Source organism: Micromys minutus (assembly GCF_963924665.1).
Source record: "Micromys minutus genome assembly, chromosome: X".
Taxonomy (NCBI): Eukaryota; Metazoa; Chordata; class Mammalia; order Rodentia; family Muridae; genus Micromys; species Micromys minutus.
Genome location: NC_137970.1, coordinates 77,581,606 through 77,604,326, shown reverse-complemented (window position 1 = coordinate 77,604,326; position 22,721 = coordinate 77,581,606). Strand labels below are relative to the sequence as shown.

Genomic DNA, 22,721 nt, shown 5'->3' with positions numbered 1-22,721 from the left:
CTATCCTCTAGCTCTCCTTACTACTTTCACTGTCTGGAAGTTGATTAAAATCCATGAGAGTTTGAAGATTTCCTTTTCTTAAGTCCTTGTAGAGAGATAGGCTGACAAGGTTATGCTTTCTCCCTTGAAACATGGTAGGCAGGCCTTTGCAGGATGTTAAGTGAACCCTATGGCAAGACAGATATGGTTGACCTGTACCTCCTCTGATCAAGAACTGGAAAGGTGAGAGCTTCTGTGAAGTCACTTAAGAAAGGTAGCTACCAGGAGCCATTATTACAGAATAGTTGAGGGGCGGAGCCAGAGAGCCTGGTGTGGGGGAGGGGAAGTGAGGGTGCCAGAAGACCAGAGGGGAGGGAAGGGGAGGGGATGGGCGGGAAGGGGAGAGCCCGGAAGAACAAACGGCCTTTAAGACTCTGAAGGAGAGAAGGGGTACTAACACCAAGAGGCCAAGTGAGCCAAGACTACAGGTTTATTTAATCTCCCGGGGCCAGAAAATCCCATAAGACACTCAGCCATCATGGCCTTGAATCCTGAGGATCTCGGCAGTGGGTTCCGGCACAGCAAGGTATCAATGTTCATCAATGAGCAAATGGCCAAGCATGACAAAGGCCCTGATTTCTACCTTGAGAACCTGTCCCTGTCTTGGGAAGAGGTAGAAGACAAACTCAAAGTCATTCTTGAGGATAGCGAGGTACCTACTGAGGCTCGAGAAGCCTGTGCCTGGGGCACCCTGGCCTTGGGTGTGCGCTTCGCTCACAGACAAGGCTGCTTACAAGGGCACGGGGTGCAGTGGCTCCAAAACTTGTCTAGCCTACATAAGGTGGCTGCACTCTCCTTGTCTCCAGACCTGAAGCACTTCACCCACAAGCAAGAGATGGAGCAGAAGGAGGTAGCTATTCAGCTTCAAATGGCCAAGGCCAAACTAGAAGAAGTGCAGAGAGAGCGAGACCTACTGAGACTAAAGCTCCTCCAGGCAGTAAGATTGTCAGCTGGTCCTGTCTTACCCTTTTCCACCCCATGCCTATGACAATGCCCTAGTCTTCAAACAAGTTTCAACCTTTTCCACTTTTTCCTAGGAGCTGAGGGCTCTCCCAACCACAGTAAGACCAGCTGTGGCCATTCCTCCTACTGTTGTCAGAAGAACAGGAATGAAGACTCAGTGGTCCAGTGGGAAGGAAAACTTGGCAGAATTGATGGCTGCCACCACAGAAAGACCAGATGAGAGGGCAAATATGACAGAAGCTACCCTGGCAGGGACAATAACTGCCCCAGAAGAGGCCTCAGAGGAACCCAGTGGAAGTTTCATGCAGCTTCTTGGAGTCGTGAAGTGGAAAAATTATCCCCTGAAAAGGCAGAAAGTGGATCTCAGACCCAAGGAAACATCCATGTGTTCTTTCTCTCAGTCCCTAAATCTGAGATCCACTGCCTCCTCTGAGCCATTTACTGTCCAACTCCCAGCCTCATTCACATACTCCTATGAAAGCCCCTTCCCAGCCATCCCCACCACATCCCATCTACCAACCACAGAAAGACCTCATTCAATGTATCCCTACTCTATGGCCTCTGATATGAGTCATCTGTCTGATATGGGAATACACAGAGGCGATCATCAAGAACTAGCCAAAGACAAGAGATTTTCAGCATTTCGTAGGCCCGGGGATTGGGACTGTCCTTGGTGTAAAGCTGTGAATTTTTCAAGGAGGGAAAACTGTTTTCACTGTGGGAAGGGAATTTGGCTGCAAAACCCTTAGTGACTTTGTAATGTGAAATAGAACAGAAACAAACAAATGGGAAATCAGTTTTTGGGGGGAGGTTGAAGGGTTCATTAGAATTGGGGAAGAGGAGTTGGGGCAGTCATCAGAGATTGGGATAAATTTGGTGTGAGATATTGAGATGGTAGACACGACCCCAGAATGGCCTCAATGTGTGTGTGTGTGTGTGTGTGTGTGTGTGTGTGTGTGTGTGTGTGTGTGTGTGTGTGCCTGTGTTCATGTGCACACTTGAGTTTTGTATATGTGTATGCTCTCCCTAGTGCCTGGTGGACCTAGACAGCTAAATATACAAAATAGCCCCCTCTCCACACACCTAGCCATCAAATAATGAAACCAGAGAGATTATTTGATAGCAACTGATTCTCAATGTGGAAAATCTGGAGAGGTAAATTCTAATGCCAGGATGGTATTGGATAAAGAGTTAGTGGATCACTTCCAGGATCATAGGCAATGATACCGGAGGCCATTGCCCATACCTAGCTCTGGCTAAGGTAGGGAACAGTCCCAGCTGTTTTCCACACAATTTTAGAGGGGTAATAGTGAGAGGCTCCAGGGCAGAGAGGAGCTGATCATTGGACTCCGGAGAACTCAGCTACTGCGTACTTCCTGCAACTGTGTTACACAAAGATCCATGTTATCACGATAGGCTAAGAAGTGGTTTCTGTCCTGGGCTACAGAATCATTTCCATGTTAGGCTGGCACAAGAAGAACAATATGTTTTCTCTTTCTTTTTTGTCCCCCCTCCTCGCCATTTTGAGGCAAAGGTTTGCACAGCTCAGCATAGCCTCAAACTCACTATGCAGCTGCGAATGACCTTGAACTACATATCTTCATGACTCCATTTCCTAAGTATTAAGGTTATAGGTCTGTATTATGTTTGGCTCTGAAAAGTGGTTTAAAAAGCACTTCATCAAATAATCTACTGGAATTGACAGGGGAGTTGAATTAGCTGTTAGTAAGTAGTAAGAATTTCTTTGGCCCAAGTCCTCTAGGAATGAACTTGGTAGGGCACTTATGTTCTGAGGGAACTCTATTACCCAAAAAAAGGCTAATACTAGGGTGATAGTTCCCAAGAGTGAACTGGATAGGAGGCTCACGCTCTGGCAAAGTAATATCACAAGAAATTAAACCAGCAAATGAGACCTGGGATGGGTTACCCTCAGGTTTATGACTGATTCAAATTAACATGGTGGAAATTTGCCACCCATGAGAGTTCTGAGAGACTACAGAGGGTGCCGGCACTAGGTTCAAGCAAGAATTTCTATGATTATACAGCCTCTTAACAGAAATCTTCCCTAGTCCCCATTGAACAGAACCAGAGACAAGTCTCAACAGGAAATGAATGCCAACTGCTCTAAGGTGAGTCAGCTACTGAGAGTACACAGAGAGTTTGCCAGTCTGTACGGGTTTGTGCTTTGGCACAGTGCTAGCTGTGCCATTCTCTTCCAACTCGGCATCGTGCTAAATGGAGGAGAACGTGGATTTCATAGGCTCTCGGTGTACTCAGAAAGTAAAGTGGAACAGAACTGTATCTCACTAGGACAGGATCTATGGAGGAAGGTGGGAGTGGTGGGGGAGTAAATGCTGAGTAGGAGGTTCATCTTATTTTTCTCTTGTGGCTACAAGATATGTTAAAATTAACTATGTGTGAATTTTAACCCACAGGTAGAAGGAGGAAGAAGAACTGTACCTGAACCAGACTAAGGTGCTATTAGTAGAGTCCTGGCTATCCCCTAGGTACTACAGACCTAGAGAATGAGAAGCTGTTATGGCCACGAAACACCTACAGAACAGAGACATGATTTTAGATTGTCTGTTATTGGTGAGGGTATAGTCACAATCAGGATTAGGGGCCAGATTCCCAGCTTACAATTTTTCAAAGACCTGTTAGGCTTGGTTATCTCCCTCTACTGCAGGACTTGTTAATTTTGGTCTTTGGATTTAGATAGATCTTTGACATCTGGAGTTGGATAAATCTTTACTGTGGGTTACAGTTGCTTGTGCATTGTAGGGTGTTCAGCAGAATTCCTTATCTCTACTTATCTGTGTGATTCATAACCTACCCTTTCCATTGTGACAACAAAAATTGCTTCTTGACTATAGCCACATGTCCACTAGAGGGCAAAACCAACCTGAGTTAGGAACCTACCAGGCAATGAAGTACTTAACAGTGTGGAGAGGGGAAGAATCTAAAGGCAAGATCACAGAGGTTGAGGCAGCTGAAAAGCCTCACATTTACATTAGATATTCCAGCATGCTTGGGGTGGTGGGAGTAGAAACTGCCCTACCAGGACTAAAGAGTGAGAACTTTTGGAAGTATTTGAGGCTGTGAAGAGAAGGACTGAAACAAGGTTAAAAGAATGAATAAGGAAAACCTTGAACTATTCAGAGGAGGTAGCAGAAGAGAACTTAGAATGTGGGCAATATGATCACATATTGTTCCACATAATATGATCGCTTATGGTATATAAAAATAACTCAGCATCTAAGAAGATAGCCTTGTGGCAATTTTTGGTATTTAAAAATCATGTTTAATCTATACACACCAAGAAAACTTTGACTATTTCCATGTTATATTTTGTTTTACATGTACTTTATGCTCATTGTAACTACTAAGATTTCAAGTGCATACTATCAAACTAAAAAATCAAGTACTGACAAAAATATATTCGTATAGTTTTATACCAAAATGCTTTTAAAAATCTGTACATGTATCTCTGTTTTGTAAATAAGATTGTAAGAAAAAAAACATTGAGGTATACTGGATTACTAAATTTTAAAATTCAAAGGACAACACCATTTGTTGCTTTACTAAACAAAATTCCCTCACATTTTTGCTTGAAGTTCAGCTGAGATATATTTATGCTTTCTAAATGTTTTGAAAGACATTTTGCAAAAGGAACTTGGGGTTCAGAGATGGAAACAATGAGGTCCAAGATGTTGCGGGATCAAGTAAGGCCAAGGAGATATTACTTCTTATATAAGCCTGTTTTGTAAATGTAGTGAAAACATTTTTCCCTACCCCCAAAAGACAAAATTTAGATTTCTAGGCATGGGTAATTTTGAAAGGCTGTTTCTTCCTCTGGGACAGGGAGGCAGAGGGAATAACTGAGGGACTAGATAGTAGGAAACCAAGATGACTTTTGTTGTGTGTTAGGCTTGTGTGTTAGATTGAGCAAAGACAGATAAGAGGAGAGATTTCTGAAGGGTGGTTTATTTCAGAGTATTCACGTGGTTGAGTGAAGGAAAAGAATGGATTACAAAAATATGGGTGACTCAGTTGGAAAAGGGCCCAACTGAAAGAAAACTTGGGCTTGGTATAGCATCAGGATTCTAAACGGGACTTTGATATAGAGGTTAGGGATGGAGTTTAAGAAGGACACCAGACACAAGTCCTGGTAGTGTCACAACTCATTCTTATTATTTTCTTCTAGTAAAAGTCTCAGTCTGTTTGGATATGGGTTTTATGTTTGGAAGAATTGGAGGAAAATAAAATCATCTTCCTGAAACCACATATGGCACATTTCATTTCACTCTAAGATCTAAAGTGTGGTGGCATATGCTTGAGATCCTAGCATTTGGGAAGCGTCGATGAGGTGATCAACACAAGAATATGGGTAGCCTCGACTACAAGGTAAGTTTAAGCCCATTCTGAACAACATAGAATATTCTATCTCAACAAAATAAAATTAAAATAATCACATTAAAACAGAAAAGAAGACAATCAAAATTTATTGTGAGTGCCTTCTACAGACACAACAGAGGCAGTAAGACTTAGACTATATGGCGCTCTAGACCAGTGATTAACAACACTTTGCTACCAAGAGTAAGACCTGAGTTCCATCCCTGGAACCCACGTGGTAGAATGACGGAACCAACTTCAGCAGATTGTCCTCTCACCTTTGCTGGTGCACATATTTGCATGCACACAAAATATAAATAAATATATGCAAAACATTGTTGTAAATAATTGGCTGACAGTGAGGAAAAGGGAAGGAGAATTCATGGGGCCTACCTAATGCCTCTGTCTAAAACAGTTCATTTTTCATCTGTCTAAGTGCTAATGGCCCTCCTGGGACTTTCCTTTGGAAATAACAACAGTTTTCAAAGAGAATGGTTACTGAAATCCCTTTTGTTGACCACAGTTTTTCATGAGTCATCTACACACTACAAAGCTAAATTTACCTAGTGTCCCTAAATAACAAAACTTTGAAGCATATTCCACTTATAAACAACAGCATTTTCCCTTTATTTCTTTTTCATCATGTGAGATTAATACAAAAAAAAAAAAAACTAAACTAGGTGTTCAAACAAAAACACTACTCATGACACAGATGTATCCCTACATGCCTCTAAATACAAATCAAGTTTCCATGTGGCATTTTGTTCTAGACATTCTTTACAATTTTTCCCTTTCAAAAATTTTCTTCTTACTATTTTTATTGTCAAAATAGGAGAGGGCTGGGAGGATACAGGAGAGGGAAGGAACTAGGGGTCAACAAAAATATGCATAAAAATTATAATTAAATTTATTACTTTGTATGGTAAATTTTTAAAAGATTTTAAGGAGCATGCCATGTAACTCAGGAGAGTGTTTGCCAAGTGTGCAGAAGACTCTAGGTTTGAACCCCAGTACTACATAAACTGAATGTGATATTACCCTGCATTCCCAACACTAGGAAGGTCTTGGCAAGAGGATCAAAAGTTCCTGAGGTCATCCTTAACTACAAAGCCTGGTTTACAAAACAAAACAAAAACAACAACAATCAACCAACCAACCAAACAAACAAAAAAACAGATATGTATGAATAATGTAAATACCTCCAGTGAAGGAGGTCATCTTTAGTGACCTGAGAGTTTCAGCCAGTCAGCAAACAATATTTATGGACAGTCCACTCTATGTGTGAAGAAGCTGTGGACTAAGTTGTAGATTCCATTAAAAGCAAAGAAGATATTTCCTCTCTGAGAATAAGAAAAATTTGACATATAACCTTTCCTTAAGTGGAATCAAGGAAAAGGAGTCAAGAGGAAATCAGGGTAATAACATTAAAAACAAAACATTAAACAAACAAACAAACCAACATTCATCTAATATCTCTTTATATACAAGTAAATATATATTGCCTTACATTTGAAAACTGTGATCTGACTTAAAATGAGTAGGTACCGATAGCTCCATATTAGCCTTGGTTTAATTTTAATGTATTCAGCTCCACATTGTGGACATGTAAATCACCCTCTGATCTAGCCATCCCCATCAAATAACAACCAATTTATCTTGCCAAGGGGGGACTCTTATGCTCTATAGAGGGTCAGGTCAGTTCCATGCAAATTGGTCCTCATCCTTAGGAGTATGTGTTGGAATATATGCTCTGATTAACAATGCTGAGGTGAGCATTGCTTTTTCTTAATGAGTGTCTCTTAAATACACATTTTCTCCATGGGGCCATCATCTGTTATAAGCATGCTCTATTGCCTAACTACAGGTCAAATTATGCATTAGCTCTTTTGTTTAGCTTCCTTTCTAAGAAGCTCCAATTCTATCTCAAGCATCCATTAAATAAAGGTTAATTATTGTGTGGTTTACTTTAAGAACAAAGACCTTGAGAAGCCCATGTTCCAATGAAACCTACCTTCCATTTTTTCCAGTGCATGGCCATGATGTTTTACTACCTCCTTGTCCTCAAGCACTGCTTCATGTACTTTGACTCTATATGTTTCAACAATTGAGAATCACCTCAGATACTACTTAGATGTATGTCACTAATTTTGTAAGTTAATTGCTAACTTTTCACGAAACATTATACCACTCATGGATATTTATCATACAGGGAACGAGAATAATGAGCAAAAATGAGTTTAAACAGATTATATTAGAAATACTTATAAGTAATACACACACACACACACACACACACACACACACACACATTATATGAGGCTGGAGAGATGGTTTGGCTGTTGAAAGTACTTGCTACTCTTTCTGAAACCCGAGTTTGTCTTTCAGCACCAATGTCCAGGAGTTCACAATGGCTTATACCCCAAATCCAAGGGATTCCACACCCTGTTCTAGTTGCTGAGAGTGAAGGTAAAGTTAAGAATACATAAAATTTTTAAACTCACATACTTTGTATTGTTGGGAGTTAGAGCCCCACCCCACCCTGATGTTTAAGGAAGCACAGGAAATATTTAGTTATTCAAACATTTAATTTTTTTCATTGCTGGATTATGATTTCTGTGTTGAATAACGTGAGAGTGTATGTTCTGAATTGTGTTTGATTGGTTATAATTTGTAGGCAAGCAGCAGATTCTTTTAGTCTGTTAGAAATTAGAGACCTTGTTTGCTTTTGCTCACATTAGCACCTTTTATACATAAGACAATCAACAGAATTGTTTCTTATGTAATTGATGTCCTACAGCCAAACTAATCTTGAGTGGAAACATTTTTTTATTAAAATTAAACACCCACAGTTAGGAATGGATGACTTATCATTTCTCTTTCATTATTAATCATTTCAATTTTGAGGTGAATATAGGAAAGTATGTATGTACTATGTCAAACAATGAGTTCTTAGACAAACATAAACCATATACTCATAAACTATAATTATATTTATTCCACTATCATGTGATACACTGATGAATTTATTGTAAATCTTATACCTTGAACATCTAAAAGTTAGAGTAAATGCCTTTAATCTCAAAACTTTGGAAGCATAAGCAGGTAGGCCTCTGTTATTTTGAGCACAGCCTTGTATACATAATGAATTCCAAGTTAGCCAGCACTAAAATATGAGAACTTATCTCAAAAAAAAGCCATTTAAAGACATACCTCCTGCAAAGATCTCAATGAAATATCTTTAAAACCACTTTTCTATAAAGTTTATAAAGTTTGGAAACTGAAAAAAAGTGACAACAGCAATTCTAACATTATAAAACAAAAACTGCTTCTATTTCTAAAAAAAAAAAAAATCTGTGTTTGCACTTCATCCTTACTTTGCATGAACTTATTATCTCTATTCTACTGCCCTCTGTTGTCCATCTTTAATCTGTAGAATTCTGCGTTTATCACAAGACCACACTGTGCACCAAGGAAACTGCAAAGAGGACCACAGAACATTACGCAGACACAAATTAACAGAAGTGCAATTCTTTTGTCATGTACAGAAAGATAGCTTCCTACAAGGAACAGGTACTAAATGAGAAAAAAAGTAGAGCAAGCTGATTTGTGTCTGAACTCTGAAATCAGAAACAGCTGCCCAAGTCACAGTTTTATCACTGGACAAAGTCTTTGTAATCTTTATAAGTACCAGTTTATTTTTTTATCATCCCTAATAGTATGACTTACCTCATGGGCTTGGTATGAGAGTTATACATGGTATTCATTACAGTACATCATTTGTTAATGAAGTCTTATAATGAAATCATTACATTCTGCTTGCAATTCTAGAAGTGATGATAGTGATATAGAAAGAAAATGCTATATGGAGAAGTCTAAGTGAACAATGGTGTTAAATTCTTGTTAGCATTATTTGAGATGGAATATTCTGATTCTTGCCCTTATTCAAGTCTTCTATCTCACTTAACAGGATAGGAATTACCCATTACTCAACACTTTTTTTTAAATTGGATATTCTCTGTATTTATATTTCAGATGTTATCTCCTTCCCCAAATCCCATCTCCTCTTCCCCTCCCATTGCCTCCATGAAGGTGCTCCCTCTCCTAGCCACCCTCTCCTACCTCAGCATCTTGGCATTCCCCTACACTGGGAAAATGAGCATTCCCTGGACCAAAGTCCTCTACTCTCATTGATGCCAGAAAATGCTATCCACTGCTGCATAAGTACCTCGGGCCGTGGTCTTTCCATGTGAACTCATTGGTTGGTGTTTTAGTCCCTGGTGGGTTTGATTAGTTGGTAATTTTGTTCTTCCCATGGGGTTACAGACCCTTTCAGCTCCTTTGGTCCTTTCTCTAGCTCCTTCATTTGAGTCCTCGAGTTCAGTCTGATGGTTAGCTGCAAGCATCCTCCTCTGTATTATTATGGCTCTGGCAGAGCCTCTGAGGAGGCATCTATATCAGGTTCTTACCATTAAGTACTACTTGGCATCAGCAATAGTGCTTGGGTTTGGTTGCATCCCCAGGTGAGGCAGTCTCTGGATGATCTTTTCTCGAAACCCTGCTCCTCTATTTGTCCCTTTACTTCAAAGACATAAATTTTACATTAAGTTGTTTGATTTATTTTTACCTGATTTTTGTATGGGATAGAGATAAGGCTCTAATGTTTCTATACATATAGATATTCAGTTTTTCAAGTACCTATCGTTAAAGTGGGTTTTCCATAACTATACTTAGTGGCTTTCTCAAGTCACAAATGGTCGTATTTGCTTTACGGTATTTCTGGATATGCTATTTTGTTTATTTCAACTGTTTGTTTTGAGTCAGTACCATACTTGTTTTTTTCTATGAATCTGGGTATTGTTTGAAGTCGGGTATTATGATGCCTACAGCCCTGCTCTTTTTGTCAGGGGGTCTTCTACTGTTTGGGGTTTTCTGTGTTTCCATGTGAGTTTTGGATTTTTAAAAATATTCCTGTCTCCCAACCAAGTACTAACAAGGCCCGACCCTGCTTAGCTTCTGAGATCAGACAAGATCAGGCGCATTCAGGATGGTATGGCCATAGTTGGAAAGATCAATGTGCAATTTCATCCGGAATAACAAAAGACCTAGAATAGCGAAATCCATCCTCAACAAAAAAACATCTGCGGGAATCACTATCCCTGATCTCAAGCTATATTACAAGGCAATTGTGCTAAAAACTGCATGGTACTGGTACAGAAATAGGCACGTGGATCAATGGAATAGAATAGAATAGAAGATCCAGAAATGAGCCCTCATGTATATGGTCACCTGATTTTTGACAAAGGAGCAGTAAACATTCAATGGAAAAAGGACAGCCTATTCAACAAATAGTGCTGGTCCAACTGGCACTCAGCATGCAGAAGAATGAAAATAGACCCTTTCTTATCTCCTTGTACAAAGCTCAAGTGTAAGTGGATCAAAGATCTCCACTTTAAACCAGGTACACTGAAACTATTAGATGAGAAAGTAGGGAAAATCTTAGAACACATAGGCACAGGAGAAAATTTTCTGAACAAAACACCAATGGCTCAAGCTCTAAGGTCAAAGATTAACAAATGAGACTTAATGAGATTGCAAAGTTTCTGTAAGGCTAAGGACATTGTCAAGATAACAAAAGGCAGCCAACAGAATGGGAAAAGATCTTTACCAACTCCACATCAGATAGAGGCCTAATATCCAAGGTATAAAAAGAACTCAAAAAGCTAGACACCAGAGAATCAAACAACCCTATTAAATATGGGGTACAGAGCTAAACAAAATGTTCTCAATTGAGGAATATCGAATGGCTGAGAAACATCTAAGGAAGTGCTCGACATCTTTAGCCATCAGGGAAATGCAAATCAAAACAACCCTGATATTCCACCTCACACCAGTCAGATTGGCCATGATCCAAAACTCAGATGACAACAGATGCTGGGGAGGTTGCAGAGAAAGAGGAACACTTCTCCACTGTTGGTGGGGTTGTAAACTGATACAACCACTCTGGAAATCAGTCTGGCGATTCCTCAGAAAATTGGACATAGTACTACCTGAAGACCCAGCTATTCCACTTCTGGGCATATACCCCAGAGACACTCCAATATACAACAAAGATACATGCACCACAATGTTCATAGCAGCTCTATTTATAATAGCCAAAAGCTGGAAAGAACCCAGATGTCCTTCAGTAGATGAATGGATACAAAAATTGTGGTACATTTACACAATGGAGTACTACTCAGCTATCAAAAACAATGACTTAACCAAATTCTTAAGAAAATGGTTGCATCTAGAAAATATCATCCTGAGTGAGATAACCCAGTCACAAAAGAACAGACATAATATGCAGTCACTGATAGTGGGATGTTAACCCCAGAGGCTCAGACTGCCCCAGAAACAACTCACAGACTGTGTGAAGTTCAAGAAAAAAAGAAAACAAAACAAATAAAATCCTTACACACCAAGAAAACGTTGACTAATTCCGGGTTACATCCTGTTTTACATTTACTTTTTGTTCATTGTAACTAGTAAGACCTTAATGCAGAGTATCAATCCTTAAAAAAAAAAAAAAAAGCCAAGCACTAATACAATTCTATTTGTATACATTTATGCAAAAATGCTTAAAATTTTTTTCTTTTATCTTTGTTTTTTTAAAATAAAGTTTAAAAAAATAAAAATAAAAACATTCCTGTGAGGGATGTAACTGAATTTTTAAGAGAAACTGGATTGTATTCAGTAATGTGATGATTTTTATAGTTTGTATTCTGCTGATCCAAAAAACATGGATGTTCTTTTTTTTTTTTTTTTTTTTTTTTTTTAGTATTTTTAACAACTTCTTTGGTGTCTTTTAGTTTCCATTGTAGAAGTGTTTAACAAAACATGACTAAGCACTGAGTCTTGTATTATGTTTTCTGGGGCTGTCAATCTTCCTTTTCCCTTCATCTAGCATGCATGTACATTGTACTCCAAGTCATATTCTTTTCACACTATGCTTTCTTTTTATTTTACCATTCTGTGTGTTTAATACCACAGCCTCAGTGCCTTCCCACTATCTTCTGACTCATAGGATATTGCTCTCTAGATGATCCTGGTTTACTTACCATGGATCCCTGCAATTAGTGTGTGAACCATGTCCTCTGGCTTTCTTGAAAATAAGAAGTCTGCTTCCAAAAAACAAAAAACAAGCATAAAACTCCAAAAAAAATTGAAACCTGATTCTATTCCATGACCTTTACATTTGTTGTTTGTTTACTGGAACTCTCTCCTTCAAAGAACTTCAAAAATACTGGCTCCTTCTTTTACTTCAGCTCTCATCTTAAGCATCTGAGAAAGTATCCTTCCCACCTAAATGAAAGCAGTTTCAAAGATGCTTCTGTAGCATGACCTATTTTAGGCTCACCATCAATATTGCCATGGCATTTTGGGAGTATTTTTGTTATTCGTATGTTTCCCATAATCTAGAATGAGAGCAGGCACTTACATGCATTTCATGAAATGCAAATACTCAATACCTAACACAAGTGCTAAAGATATCTATTGAATGAATAAAGAAGTTTGCATTTTCCATGTGAAGAAAGCAAGACACAGCCATTCATAGTTGTCAGTCACTTTGATAATACTGGAATCACAATGTACAGTTCATGGCTTTGAAGCTGTGAGTCTACTGCTTGAACCTAAAACTCTTCATGGCCACTCCAGGATAGCAACTCAAATACCTTAGCTACAGAGACTAGGCTACAAAGTCAGTAAAATGATGTTCTTAGCAATGAATAAATCAGCATCACTGTAGTAAAACTGGCCAATACTTTTATCAGAAATTAATTCATTATTTTTTCCCTTGGCTCTAATGAATATGTTAATAGGAATTACTTTTTATGCCTGAGATTACACTACTGATTATATTTTTAGTTCCTACGTTTTCTTTTGTGATGGGAAGGAAGTTTGAGAATAAACAGATTTATAGCAGTAGAAATTTCCTTGCTTAGCAGTAAGGACTCTTATATTGACCAAAGTATCTTTCCTAGAGATTCCAATAACTATCGAAACAAATAAGCTGAGGTTGATTCCTAAATACATACACACTGAGGCAACATTTGACTTTTATACTAAGTGTTCAAATATAACCTAGAGTGCATGAATAATTACTGCCATGGGAATGGTTATTCTTTTGCTCCACTTTAATTCACACCAAACCTTCTCTGGCTATGTTATAAGAGGATTATGCTATCACTGTTTAGGTTACTGTTAGTGTTAGATCCCACTCAGAGTTTGCAAAATTAAGCTATTTGTGAGAATTAATGTTTGTTGTTTGGAGAGTGAAGGTCTCTCACAACTTAAAAATTTGGAAATTTTGCTCAAAGACTTAGATTTCATGATATCTTTTAAAAGTCAAAAAGCAGGTAAATACAGACCTAACTAACATTAATTGGTTAAGAAAAAAAGTGCCAAGAAAATAACTTGAGGAAGAATGACAAAATGCACTAAGGAGAAGGCCAGTCTAAAATTATGATAAAGAATTTTGTCAAAAAGAAGTGAAAGATCAGGTATGTCAAATACACTGATAGGTCAAGTCATCAGAGGACTTAAAACTTACTTGGTCATTTTCATTAGCATCATTTAGTATGGAGAGCTTTTGGACCCCTTCTAGGAATTTGGCAGGCATTTGGCATTGGCTAGGATAAGCTCAAGATCTTGATAATCTTGATAAGCCCCGAGACATAGTGACCAGGAGATTTTGTTCATTGCCTTGTTTGTTCCTTGACGATTTTGTTTATGCTTTGTTTGTTCCTTGACCTAGAACTGACCCTATTATTTGTATGTACCTAGAATAATTTAAAAGAGGACTGGAAAACTTTGAACCCATTTCAGCTTCAGTTTCAGAACTGTCTGGAGTCAAGATAAAATGTTGTCTAACTGTCTTTTCTTTTTTCAATCTTCCTCCCTTTCTGGAGACCATGTTGACTGATTGAGCTCACTTGATCAGTTATGGTCATTGGAGAGTTTGATAAAAGCAGCTTTGGTAAATGATGAGGGTAAAAAAAATATATGGGTACCAAAAATTTTTCCTTAAGGTATAATTTACTTTGTAAAGAATCAAATATATTTAGTTATACTGTCCGTAGTTTTGGACATTCCACAATATAGGATCAGAAAGGAGAAGCAGTCAATAGATTCAAGTAGGCAACCAGGAAGATGATCTAGGACAAATGATGTGAAGAGCCTTAGTAATCTATCCATAGTAATAAGAATGTGAAGAGTTTAAGTAGATATAGATGCCAATAGACAGGTACATAGAGTTTAAGTTCTTTCCAGTGTCTTTTGTTGTTGTTGGTGGTGGTGGTTTTGTTTGTTTGTTTGTTTGTTCTTGTCAGTGATGTGGAAAAGAGTTGGGAGGATTTGCTGTAGATATGGAGCAGTCAGGAAATCATAAAGTAGTTATTTAAGCACAGTGTACTGGCTGGTTTTTGTTTCAACTTGACAAAAGCTGGAGTTATCACAGAGAAAGGAGCCTAAGTTGGGGAAATGCCTCCATGAGATCCAGCTGTAAGGCATTTTCTCAACTAGTGATCAATGGAGGAGGGCCCAGCCCATTGTGGGTGGTGCCATCCATGGGTTAGTAGACCTGGGTTCTATAAGAAAGCAGGATAAGAAAGCCAGTAAGTAACATCCCTCCATGACCTCTGCATCAGCTCCTGCTTCCTGACCTGCTTGAGTTCCAGTCCTGACTTCCTCTGGTAATGAACAATAATATGGAAGTGTAAGCTGAATAAACCCTTTCCTTCCCAACTTGCTTCTTGGTCATGATGTTTGTGCAGAAATAGAAACCCTGACTAAGACAGGGAAGACTGAACCAAGAATATACAGCACGACCACAGAGAAACATCAAGGATACATTTGAAGTTCATGGTAATTACATTAAAACCTGTCAATATTGCCATACTTCCCTTCAGTCAAGATAAGCAGAAATACAGAGGCAACATAGCACAGATGAATGAGTAGGCTTACATAGGGTTGTGATTTTCACAAGCCTATGGGATAAAGGGAGAAAGAGAAAAAAGCAATCAAGATGTATACATGGAAATATAACAATTGTTCGCTGTATTTAAGTATTCTCAGTGGGGAACAAAGAAAGACACAGTGCAAAATTGTGAGCTGCCTCAGTTTCTTGGCACCAGTGAATTATTGAAAATAGTTTATAGAAAAATAGGGCATGGAAGCAAGAGACTAGAAATGAAGTAACAACCATCAATACTCTATACTTCAGATGACCTATGACATTTCTTGATTGTTCTTTTTGTTCCTGAGTAGATTTTCATTTTTTAGTGTACAGAATAGGTTAAAACCTTAATTCTTACTAATCAACTATAGAGCAGCAATTTCCTACAGATTGTGTTGTGACACAAGGCACCATACTAAAGAAGCTACATACACACACCAGGTACTGTATATAAACAGCAGCTTACCAATGGCTGCTTAAAATTAATTCTCACTTATATTTATAAACTATAATCTATTAATTTTATGAAGTAAAAATTCAGCTAACTCACTAACGAAATGCATGCTTCTGTCTAATAAACATATTGAATAGAGCTGAATTTCATTAATATTATACAATAGAGTGGTTATATTTGTGAGTTATACAGCTAATGTATAATGATTTCATAATATTTTCTAAGCCACAACATATCTAATTTGCTGTTAATGGGAGGAAACAAAATACAATTGCCATGTATTTTCTATTTTAGGTTATATATAATTTTATAAACAAGCACATTATAAAAATTTTGGATGTTGAAAAGTAATGTCAGTCAACTATGTAATCATTTACACATAATTAGTATAAAAATAATTAAAGCAAAGACTCCTACTTGTAACAGAAAATAGATCAAAAATAGGTAATTGCATTTCATTTCATCCTACCTGGGCCAAATAAGATAGTGCTACTGTCTCAAGACCCTGTTGTACAATCTTGAACTTTTCTGGGGTCAATTAATTCTATAAGATTCAGGCTTTCATTTTTCCAACAAGAAACTATCTGGTGGCTTGGAAATTGCTACCCAGACAACCAACTTGTTGACACTTAACTTTTCTAGGATCAATAGTTAGGCTGGAATTGAATTGTGAGAAATGTTCAATGTCCTTGAAAATCTCTTGGTAGCCATGGAAGAGAGGAAGCCACGAGGGTAGAAGGTGATAAAAACTATTTCTTAGTGTCTGAGATTGACTAAGGCACTTTTTAAAAGACATAGCTTTTCTTGCTATATTACATAAAGTGAACAACATGAGAGCAAAAAAATAACACCATTTTACTGTATATTTCTTTCTTTAAATGATAGAATTATTCAAACATATGAAGAAATCAAGAAGACTTACTGTGCACAAATTATATATATTCAAGAATTAAAAACTGCTACCAGTACCACTGTCATATACTAGAATATTTAGTTTTATTACCTTTTACATTAGCATAAAAAGTGAGGGGTTCTAGTCGTGTGTGTGTGTGTGTGTGTGTGTGTGTGTGTGTTATTATACTTTGTTCTAGAATAATTCCTACTTCTCTGAGTTGGTGAGACTGGTAGATCCCTGTAGAATGATGGCTCCCAGACTTTACTGAGCCTTACCAAGGGACATCTGGGAGGTAGTATTCCAAAGTTTTCCTCATCCCAATTGTTTTTGTTCCCTAGGGGCTGCTGCACAAATAAAAGGAGTTACCAATTATATTTAAATCTAAGCCTCTGATTCTGATCTACCTGGAGCCAAGGAGCCATTGGCTCAGATGGTATCAATAAAAGTTATAATCAAAGCCAGTCTGATGTGAAATAGAAAGAGGGGACCACTGTGGGAAAGATATAGAGACACTGAGAATCTCTAGCATCTCTAGAGTATTTTCTTCATATCTAGACAATTATCCATGAAATACCACAATTCTTAGGCAAAGGATGTAACTCAGCAGTATAGTAATTGGCTAGAATGTAGTAGACCATGTATTTAACCTCAAACATGAACAAAAAAAAAAGACCATGTATTTAATCTCAAACATCAACAACACAAAAAACAGTACACAGCTTTCTTAAAAGTGAGAACACTGTGAGGTAAAATCATAGAAGCACAGCTTAGCACTCATTATAGGTAGCCTACAATTGATGGGTCCTCTCGTCTGGTCTAGTCTCTACTACAAAGAATTTGTGCCCTAAAGAAAATGGGTGAATCTCCATCTATGACAGTATGTATACAAGATAAATCTGGAGCATCTTTCAGTAATGTAAGGAACTCATTGTAGAAAGAAAAACTACCCAGCAAAGATGGGCTTATACCAAAAAGAAACAGGAGCCAAATGAAGGAGCTTCCAATTTCTAAATTTATAAGATCTCAACAAAAATAATAGTGGTGTTATAATTTATATCAATATTCTATTGTGAAGGGGGTAGAATATCATTTCCCACTTCTAAGGATGAACTGTGAATAATGACTTCTTCTTCTAAAGACTATAGTAAAAATCCTGGTGTGATATCACAAGCCTATAATCCCAACACTTGCTACAGGTCAGTTTAATATACATAACTAGTTCCCAGAGATTTAAGAAAAGTTGTTTTTTTTTTTTTTTTTTTTTTTTTTTTTTTTTTTTTTTTTTTTTTTTTTTTTACAGTAAAGACAAATTCTGCTTCAGAGCAGGTGATCAAAGTCAACACCAATAGTCATATTATATTGATTATTTGTAACCTGGATATGTATTATGGTGATGGAATTTTGCTAAGAGTAAGGGTTGAAAGGGGAGAATGGAAAGAAAGGAGACAGCAAGATTGAGGACAGTTGCATAGTAGAGGCAGTAATCAATAACTAGTTCGTTGATTCAATCAAAAACCTTTGTATAGTGGAATAATGCTTTTTAAAGGAAGCATACATTTATGAAAACAAACAGAATCCAAAACAAATAGATTAGAAGAAAAAAGAAGTACTTTTGATTGGCAGGCTTCAGTAATGCTAAGGATTAATAAGGGGCAAGCAGGCAAAGAGTTGTGACATCCTGGAAAACACAGTGTCGGTCTTGAAAATAGTGAATGATATCTATTTCTCAGTTGTGCCAAGAGCTGCACAAGTGGAGTATACTGCCTATCACTAAGGAATCAGTAATATAATTGCTGCTTTTGTTACGAACATGAGGATTCATCTTACCTTCAAAAGAAACTAACCTCTCTGTCTGTTCCTCTCAGTACTCCCCTGCACATGTACACAAATGTGATTCTAAGGCTTCAGGAGCTTTCTCTATTCATACACTACCTTGTTCTCTTGGCCTTTAGAACACTGAGGGCTCACCAGGGAGTTCCAAGTGCTTTTGATGAAGAAGTGACATAGCTTTACACCTGAGATAAAAATAGAAAGGGTCTGTATTTCCAAGAAGTTAAAATCAAATAGTAGAGTGCAGGTCCCTGGTGAAAATGGCAGAATTGAAAAGGAAGTTGAAGGTCATTTCAGCTGTGTACTTTAATACCTAATGCAGTCTTTATCTGAAATGGTAGCGCCTAGGTCACAATGCTGGGCTGTGGGGGGACATCATACTGTGGAGCCACTAAGGTAAATCATTTTGCTTCTTATTGTAAATTTCTGGCAAGAATTAGATCTGTTAAATCTTCAGAATATGGGACTCAGATCTTCATAGTAACCAAGTGTTTATTTAGTTTTATGTTGAACGTTTAGACAGAGTAAAGCTAATTTTGCAAATTGTCTGGATAGTAACAGTAGTTCATTTGCTGCAACGTCTCCGGACAGCCTTTGAAGCTACTTTCCATCAACAAGAGAGGCAAGATCTTGGCCTAAATGATATGTAAGGTCAGTTCCATGGCCAGGCACCAAGATTATTGAGTCAACTGCCTCTGTGGTGAAATGATTGTTACTATAGGACTCTGGAGCAGGGGTGGAGTTAGGAAAGAAATGAATCACACAATGTTCTAAATTAAAGAAATATACACAGTGAGTAGGAGTCCTACCTATGACAATCTGATAAGAATGTGGTGTGTAGTTCCAATCAATCACTAAAGTTGAGGCTACTGAGTGCTTTAGTGTGTTGCTACACAACATGAGTCACCCCGGCCACCATTCCAACACAGCATTCTAAAACAAAAGACTGCAAGGCATGTGGCTGAACATTTTCATGTGATACTTACCTTAAAACACAAGTGTAGAATCCACTGTCTTGTGCCTCAGCTGAGTGAAACCATATGGCATCTTCCTCCTTGCTCATCCTGACCTCTGAAAAGATAATGGGCTCTTCCAAGTCACCTTTGTTTCTGTACCACATGAGCCTGAGCCCGGTACTCTGGGCCATGCTGTAGTTGGTGCGGATATAACTGTAGAAAAGGGCACATTTCACTCGGACAGGTTCACCTGCCAAAGCCATGTAGGTCTTGAGATCCACCGACCAATCAATGCAGCCATCCACTGAAAAAAAACAAGACATGAGATGTGAGGAGCATCCTTTATAACAACAGCAACCACTGCCATCATGTATAATGGGACTTTCTATGAGTCAGAGCTTTAAATATGGCTTTATTCAATCCTCCCAGTGAAGGACACACACCAGCATCTTCCTTTGACTTTAGAAAGTATAGGTGCCCCTCTAGCTCTGTGTCCTTAAGACATCTACAGCAACAGCAACTTTAGGGTAAAAAAAAAACAATCTTCTGGCTAAGCCCAAGCCCCACCCCCACCCCCACAGACATAAAGTTCTCTAGCACTTCACAGATGGCTTCATGATTATCCTGAAGCTGTGCAGTGGTACAGTAGTCTGCCAAGTGAAACGCTCCAGTTAACCAGAAAACCTTTTCTCTGAGATTATACGAACTTAGACTGCTAGTGTGACACAGGCTGGCATGCCACTCTCAGGTCAGTCTGACTGTTTGGTAGAAGTCATATAAGTCAAGTATTACTAAGAAGACCCTACCCGGACCAGGTCCAGTTCTGGATATGACCACTTATGTTCATTTCTTAATGGTGAGAACACTGAGATGCACTACCCAAGACCACAGAGATAATAAATGGTTACAACTCAATATCTGACCAGAGACTGTGTATATTCTCAACCCCTACTTTATACCACCTATGTCTATAGTCCAGAGAATAGCCTCTGAATTATTTACTTGCTGTTGACATTGTAAGTGCTGGACACCTAAACTGATTACTCCCCAACACACACACACACACACACACACACACACACACACACACACACACACACACACATACACACACACACACACACACACACACACACACAGGACCTATTAATAGCAGATATTTAAACATAGGTTGCTTTCTCTTTATACTCATAGACCTCCCTTGCTGCTTAGGTGATATATGCTCATAGGGATGTATTATATTAATGCCAATTTTAATCAGATAATATTGGGTGGATAAATCTAGTATTAAAGAAATACAGATACAGTAAAATCTCTATTTCCAGAAGGATTAGAAATAGATGCAGAATCTAATTTGTATGCTACTCATACAACCAGCATAAGTATACCTCTGACTGCCTATTGGTCTTTTAAAGAATTTTATCAATTGATGCTGTCTTTTTCTATTACCTGATTACCCTTTATAATCACATCTAAAGAATCTGTAAATTCTTCCATTTTAAAATGAATTTTTTGCTTATAATTCTGTAGGGCTAGTCTGTTTCCTTTCTCGGATGTTGGAAACACTGTGGCACAGTGTGTTTAATCTTTTAACCTCAGTTGCCAGGAAGCTTACAGCCAAATGCAATGCTCAAATATAATAACTATCATACTTCAAAGTTTCAGCTTCTCTCTATGAAGGGTTATTGAACTAGGGTTCAAGGGCACTCAAGGGAAGGTGCCCTAATAGGCTTTAGACTGTTAGCAAAATAATGTGCCTATTCATACAGGTGTACTTTTCTTGGAAGATTTTAGACTACACTTCATTAGATTATAAAAGATGTGTGTAGCCTAAAATTCCATGGTTTCTTTGCATAGTTGTTGTATGGTTTTGCAGAGCAAACCCATGGCCTTTTGCAGGTTATTTAAGTATTCTGAGATTGATTTAAAACCTAAGCATGATTTTCTATTTCGACTACCCTGGTCTATATAGACTTTTATGACAAGTTCCTCAGGTAGTATGTGAATGTTCAGAACAATAATAACTTTTGCATTAACAAATTTGAGTTGGAAAACAATCTCAAATTGTATAATTATCACCTTGGTGCGAAAAAAAAAAAAAAACTTTCTCTTTTCATTTGCTTCTTCCTGTCTTTCAGTTTCCACCTCTAACCTCTCTGTTATATAATATAGATCACTGCAAGCTCAAGCTAATTTCATAATCTTAGCAGGCTAGTTTCACCTAAAAACTACAAGGAATTATTGCTATTGAAGATAATAAAAATATTCGCTCCTGAATCACAACAGTCATGTCCAAGAACAGTTTGTGACATTCAACTGCCATTACAATTAGCTTTATCACACAGACCTTGAAAACACACGGAGAATTCATTTTGTTTTGAATACCTCCCTAATCCAGAGCATTTTTAACAGATATATGGTCCTGTGCTTCTTCTTCTCTGTTTTAGACATCAGGGAAGAAGTTTTTATGAAGGTTTTAGTCAACAGCCAAAACAAACAACAAACATACCAAAAATTTAGCAGCTAGAGGGAAGTACAATTTCTAATTTTCATTTTTGTAATTTCTTCATTTTTTATAAACGACTTTATTTTGCAAAACAAAGATACATGTAAAGATGTTAAACATTTTTTGCTTAAAATTATACATTTTTGTCAGTACTGTTTTTTCAGACATTAAAATAAATTTTACATAAAACCATGTGAATATGTTTTTTAGTCAGTACTTGATTTTTTTCAAGGGCTGGAGAGATGGCTCAGCCGTTAAAGGCTAGGCTCACAATCAAAAATTTCTTCATTTTTAATATTCACACTGCATGATTGCACCATGACCTATTCCATCAGACCTAAAGGACCTTTCCTATAAGATAGACAAGGATATGATGCTGGGAATTCTGAAGGCTTATCTGATACCAATTTTTTTTCCTCCAGAAAACACTCTAGGAGAAATCTATTTCCATGAGTTAAGGTATTGTAGCTTTATATCTTTAAATCATTAGACCACTACTAGATTCTAACAAGGTAGCTTGATTTGTTTTTATTGGATTTCTATTCTTAGCTGTTCACCTGAGGGAAAGTAATGGGTAGCATAAGATATAGTACATTTATTTTTAGATTTGGAATGAGTGAGAACAACTAAAATGTATAGAGTGAAGTTCAAGGCCTAAAAAATCAGGTGTGATGCCAGCAATAAAGAACTGA

At 37.8% G+C, this 22,721-nt stretch overlaps 2 protein-coding genes across 3 annotated transcripts in view; one reads left to right on the top strand and one right to left on the bottom strand.

Moving 5' to 3' along the window:
• IL1RAPL2 (interleukin 1 receptor accessory protein like 2) overlaps positions 1 to 22,721 on the bottom strand; it is a gene marked incomplete at both ends in the record, with an annotated part of 1,190,107 nt that overhangs the window by 628,492 nt on the left and 538,894 nt on the right. The window contains one exon of the mRNA XM_080910286.1: positions 19,554 to 19,827. Coding sequence (XP_080766412.1) covers positions 19,554 to 19,827 — 274 coding nt within the window. The remainder of the gene's footprint in view (positions 1 to 19,553; positions 19,828 to 22,721) is intronic.
• Positions 518 to 3,055, top strand: TEX13A (testis expressed 13A; the record flags this gene model as incomplete). 2 transcript variants are annotated; one of them, XM_080910288.1, is made up of 2 exons in its annotated part: positions 518 to 976; positions 2,966 to 3,055. In XM_080910288.1, 2 exons carry the CDS (start codon positions 518 to 520, stop codon positions 3,053 to 3,055), a joined length of 549 nt encoding a protein of 182 aa, XP_080766414.1. The 2 variants fall into 2 exon arrangements, with proteins under 2 accessions (XP_080766414.1, XP_080766413.1); XM_080910287.1 differs by lacking the exon at positions 2,966 to 3,055 and adding an exon at positions 1,077 to 1,751.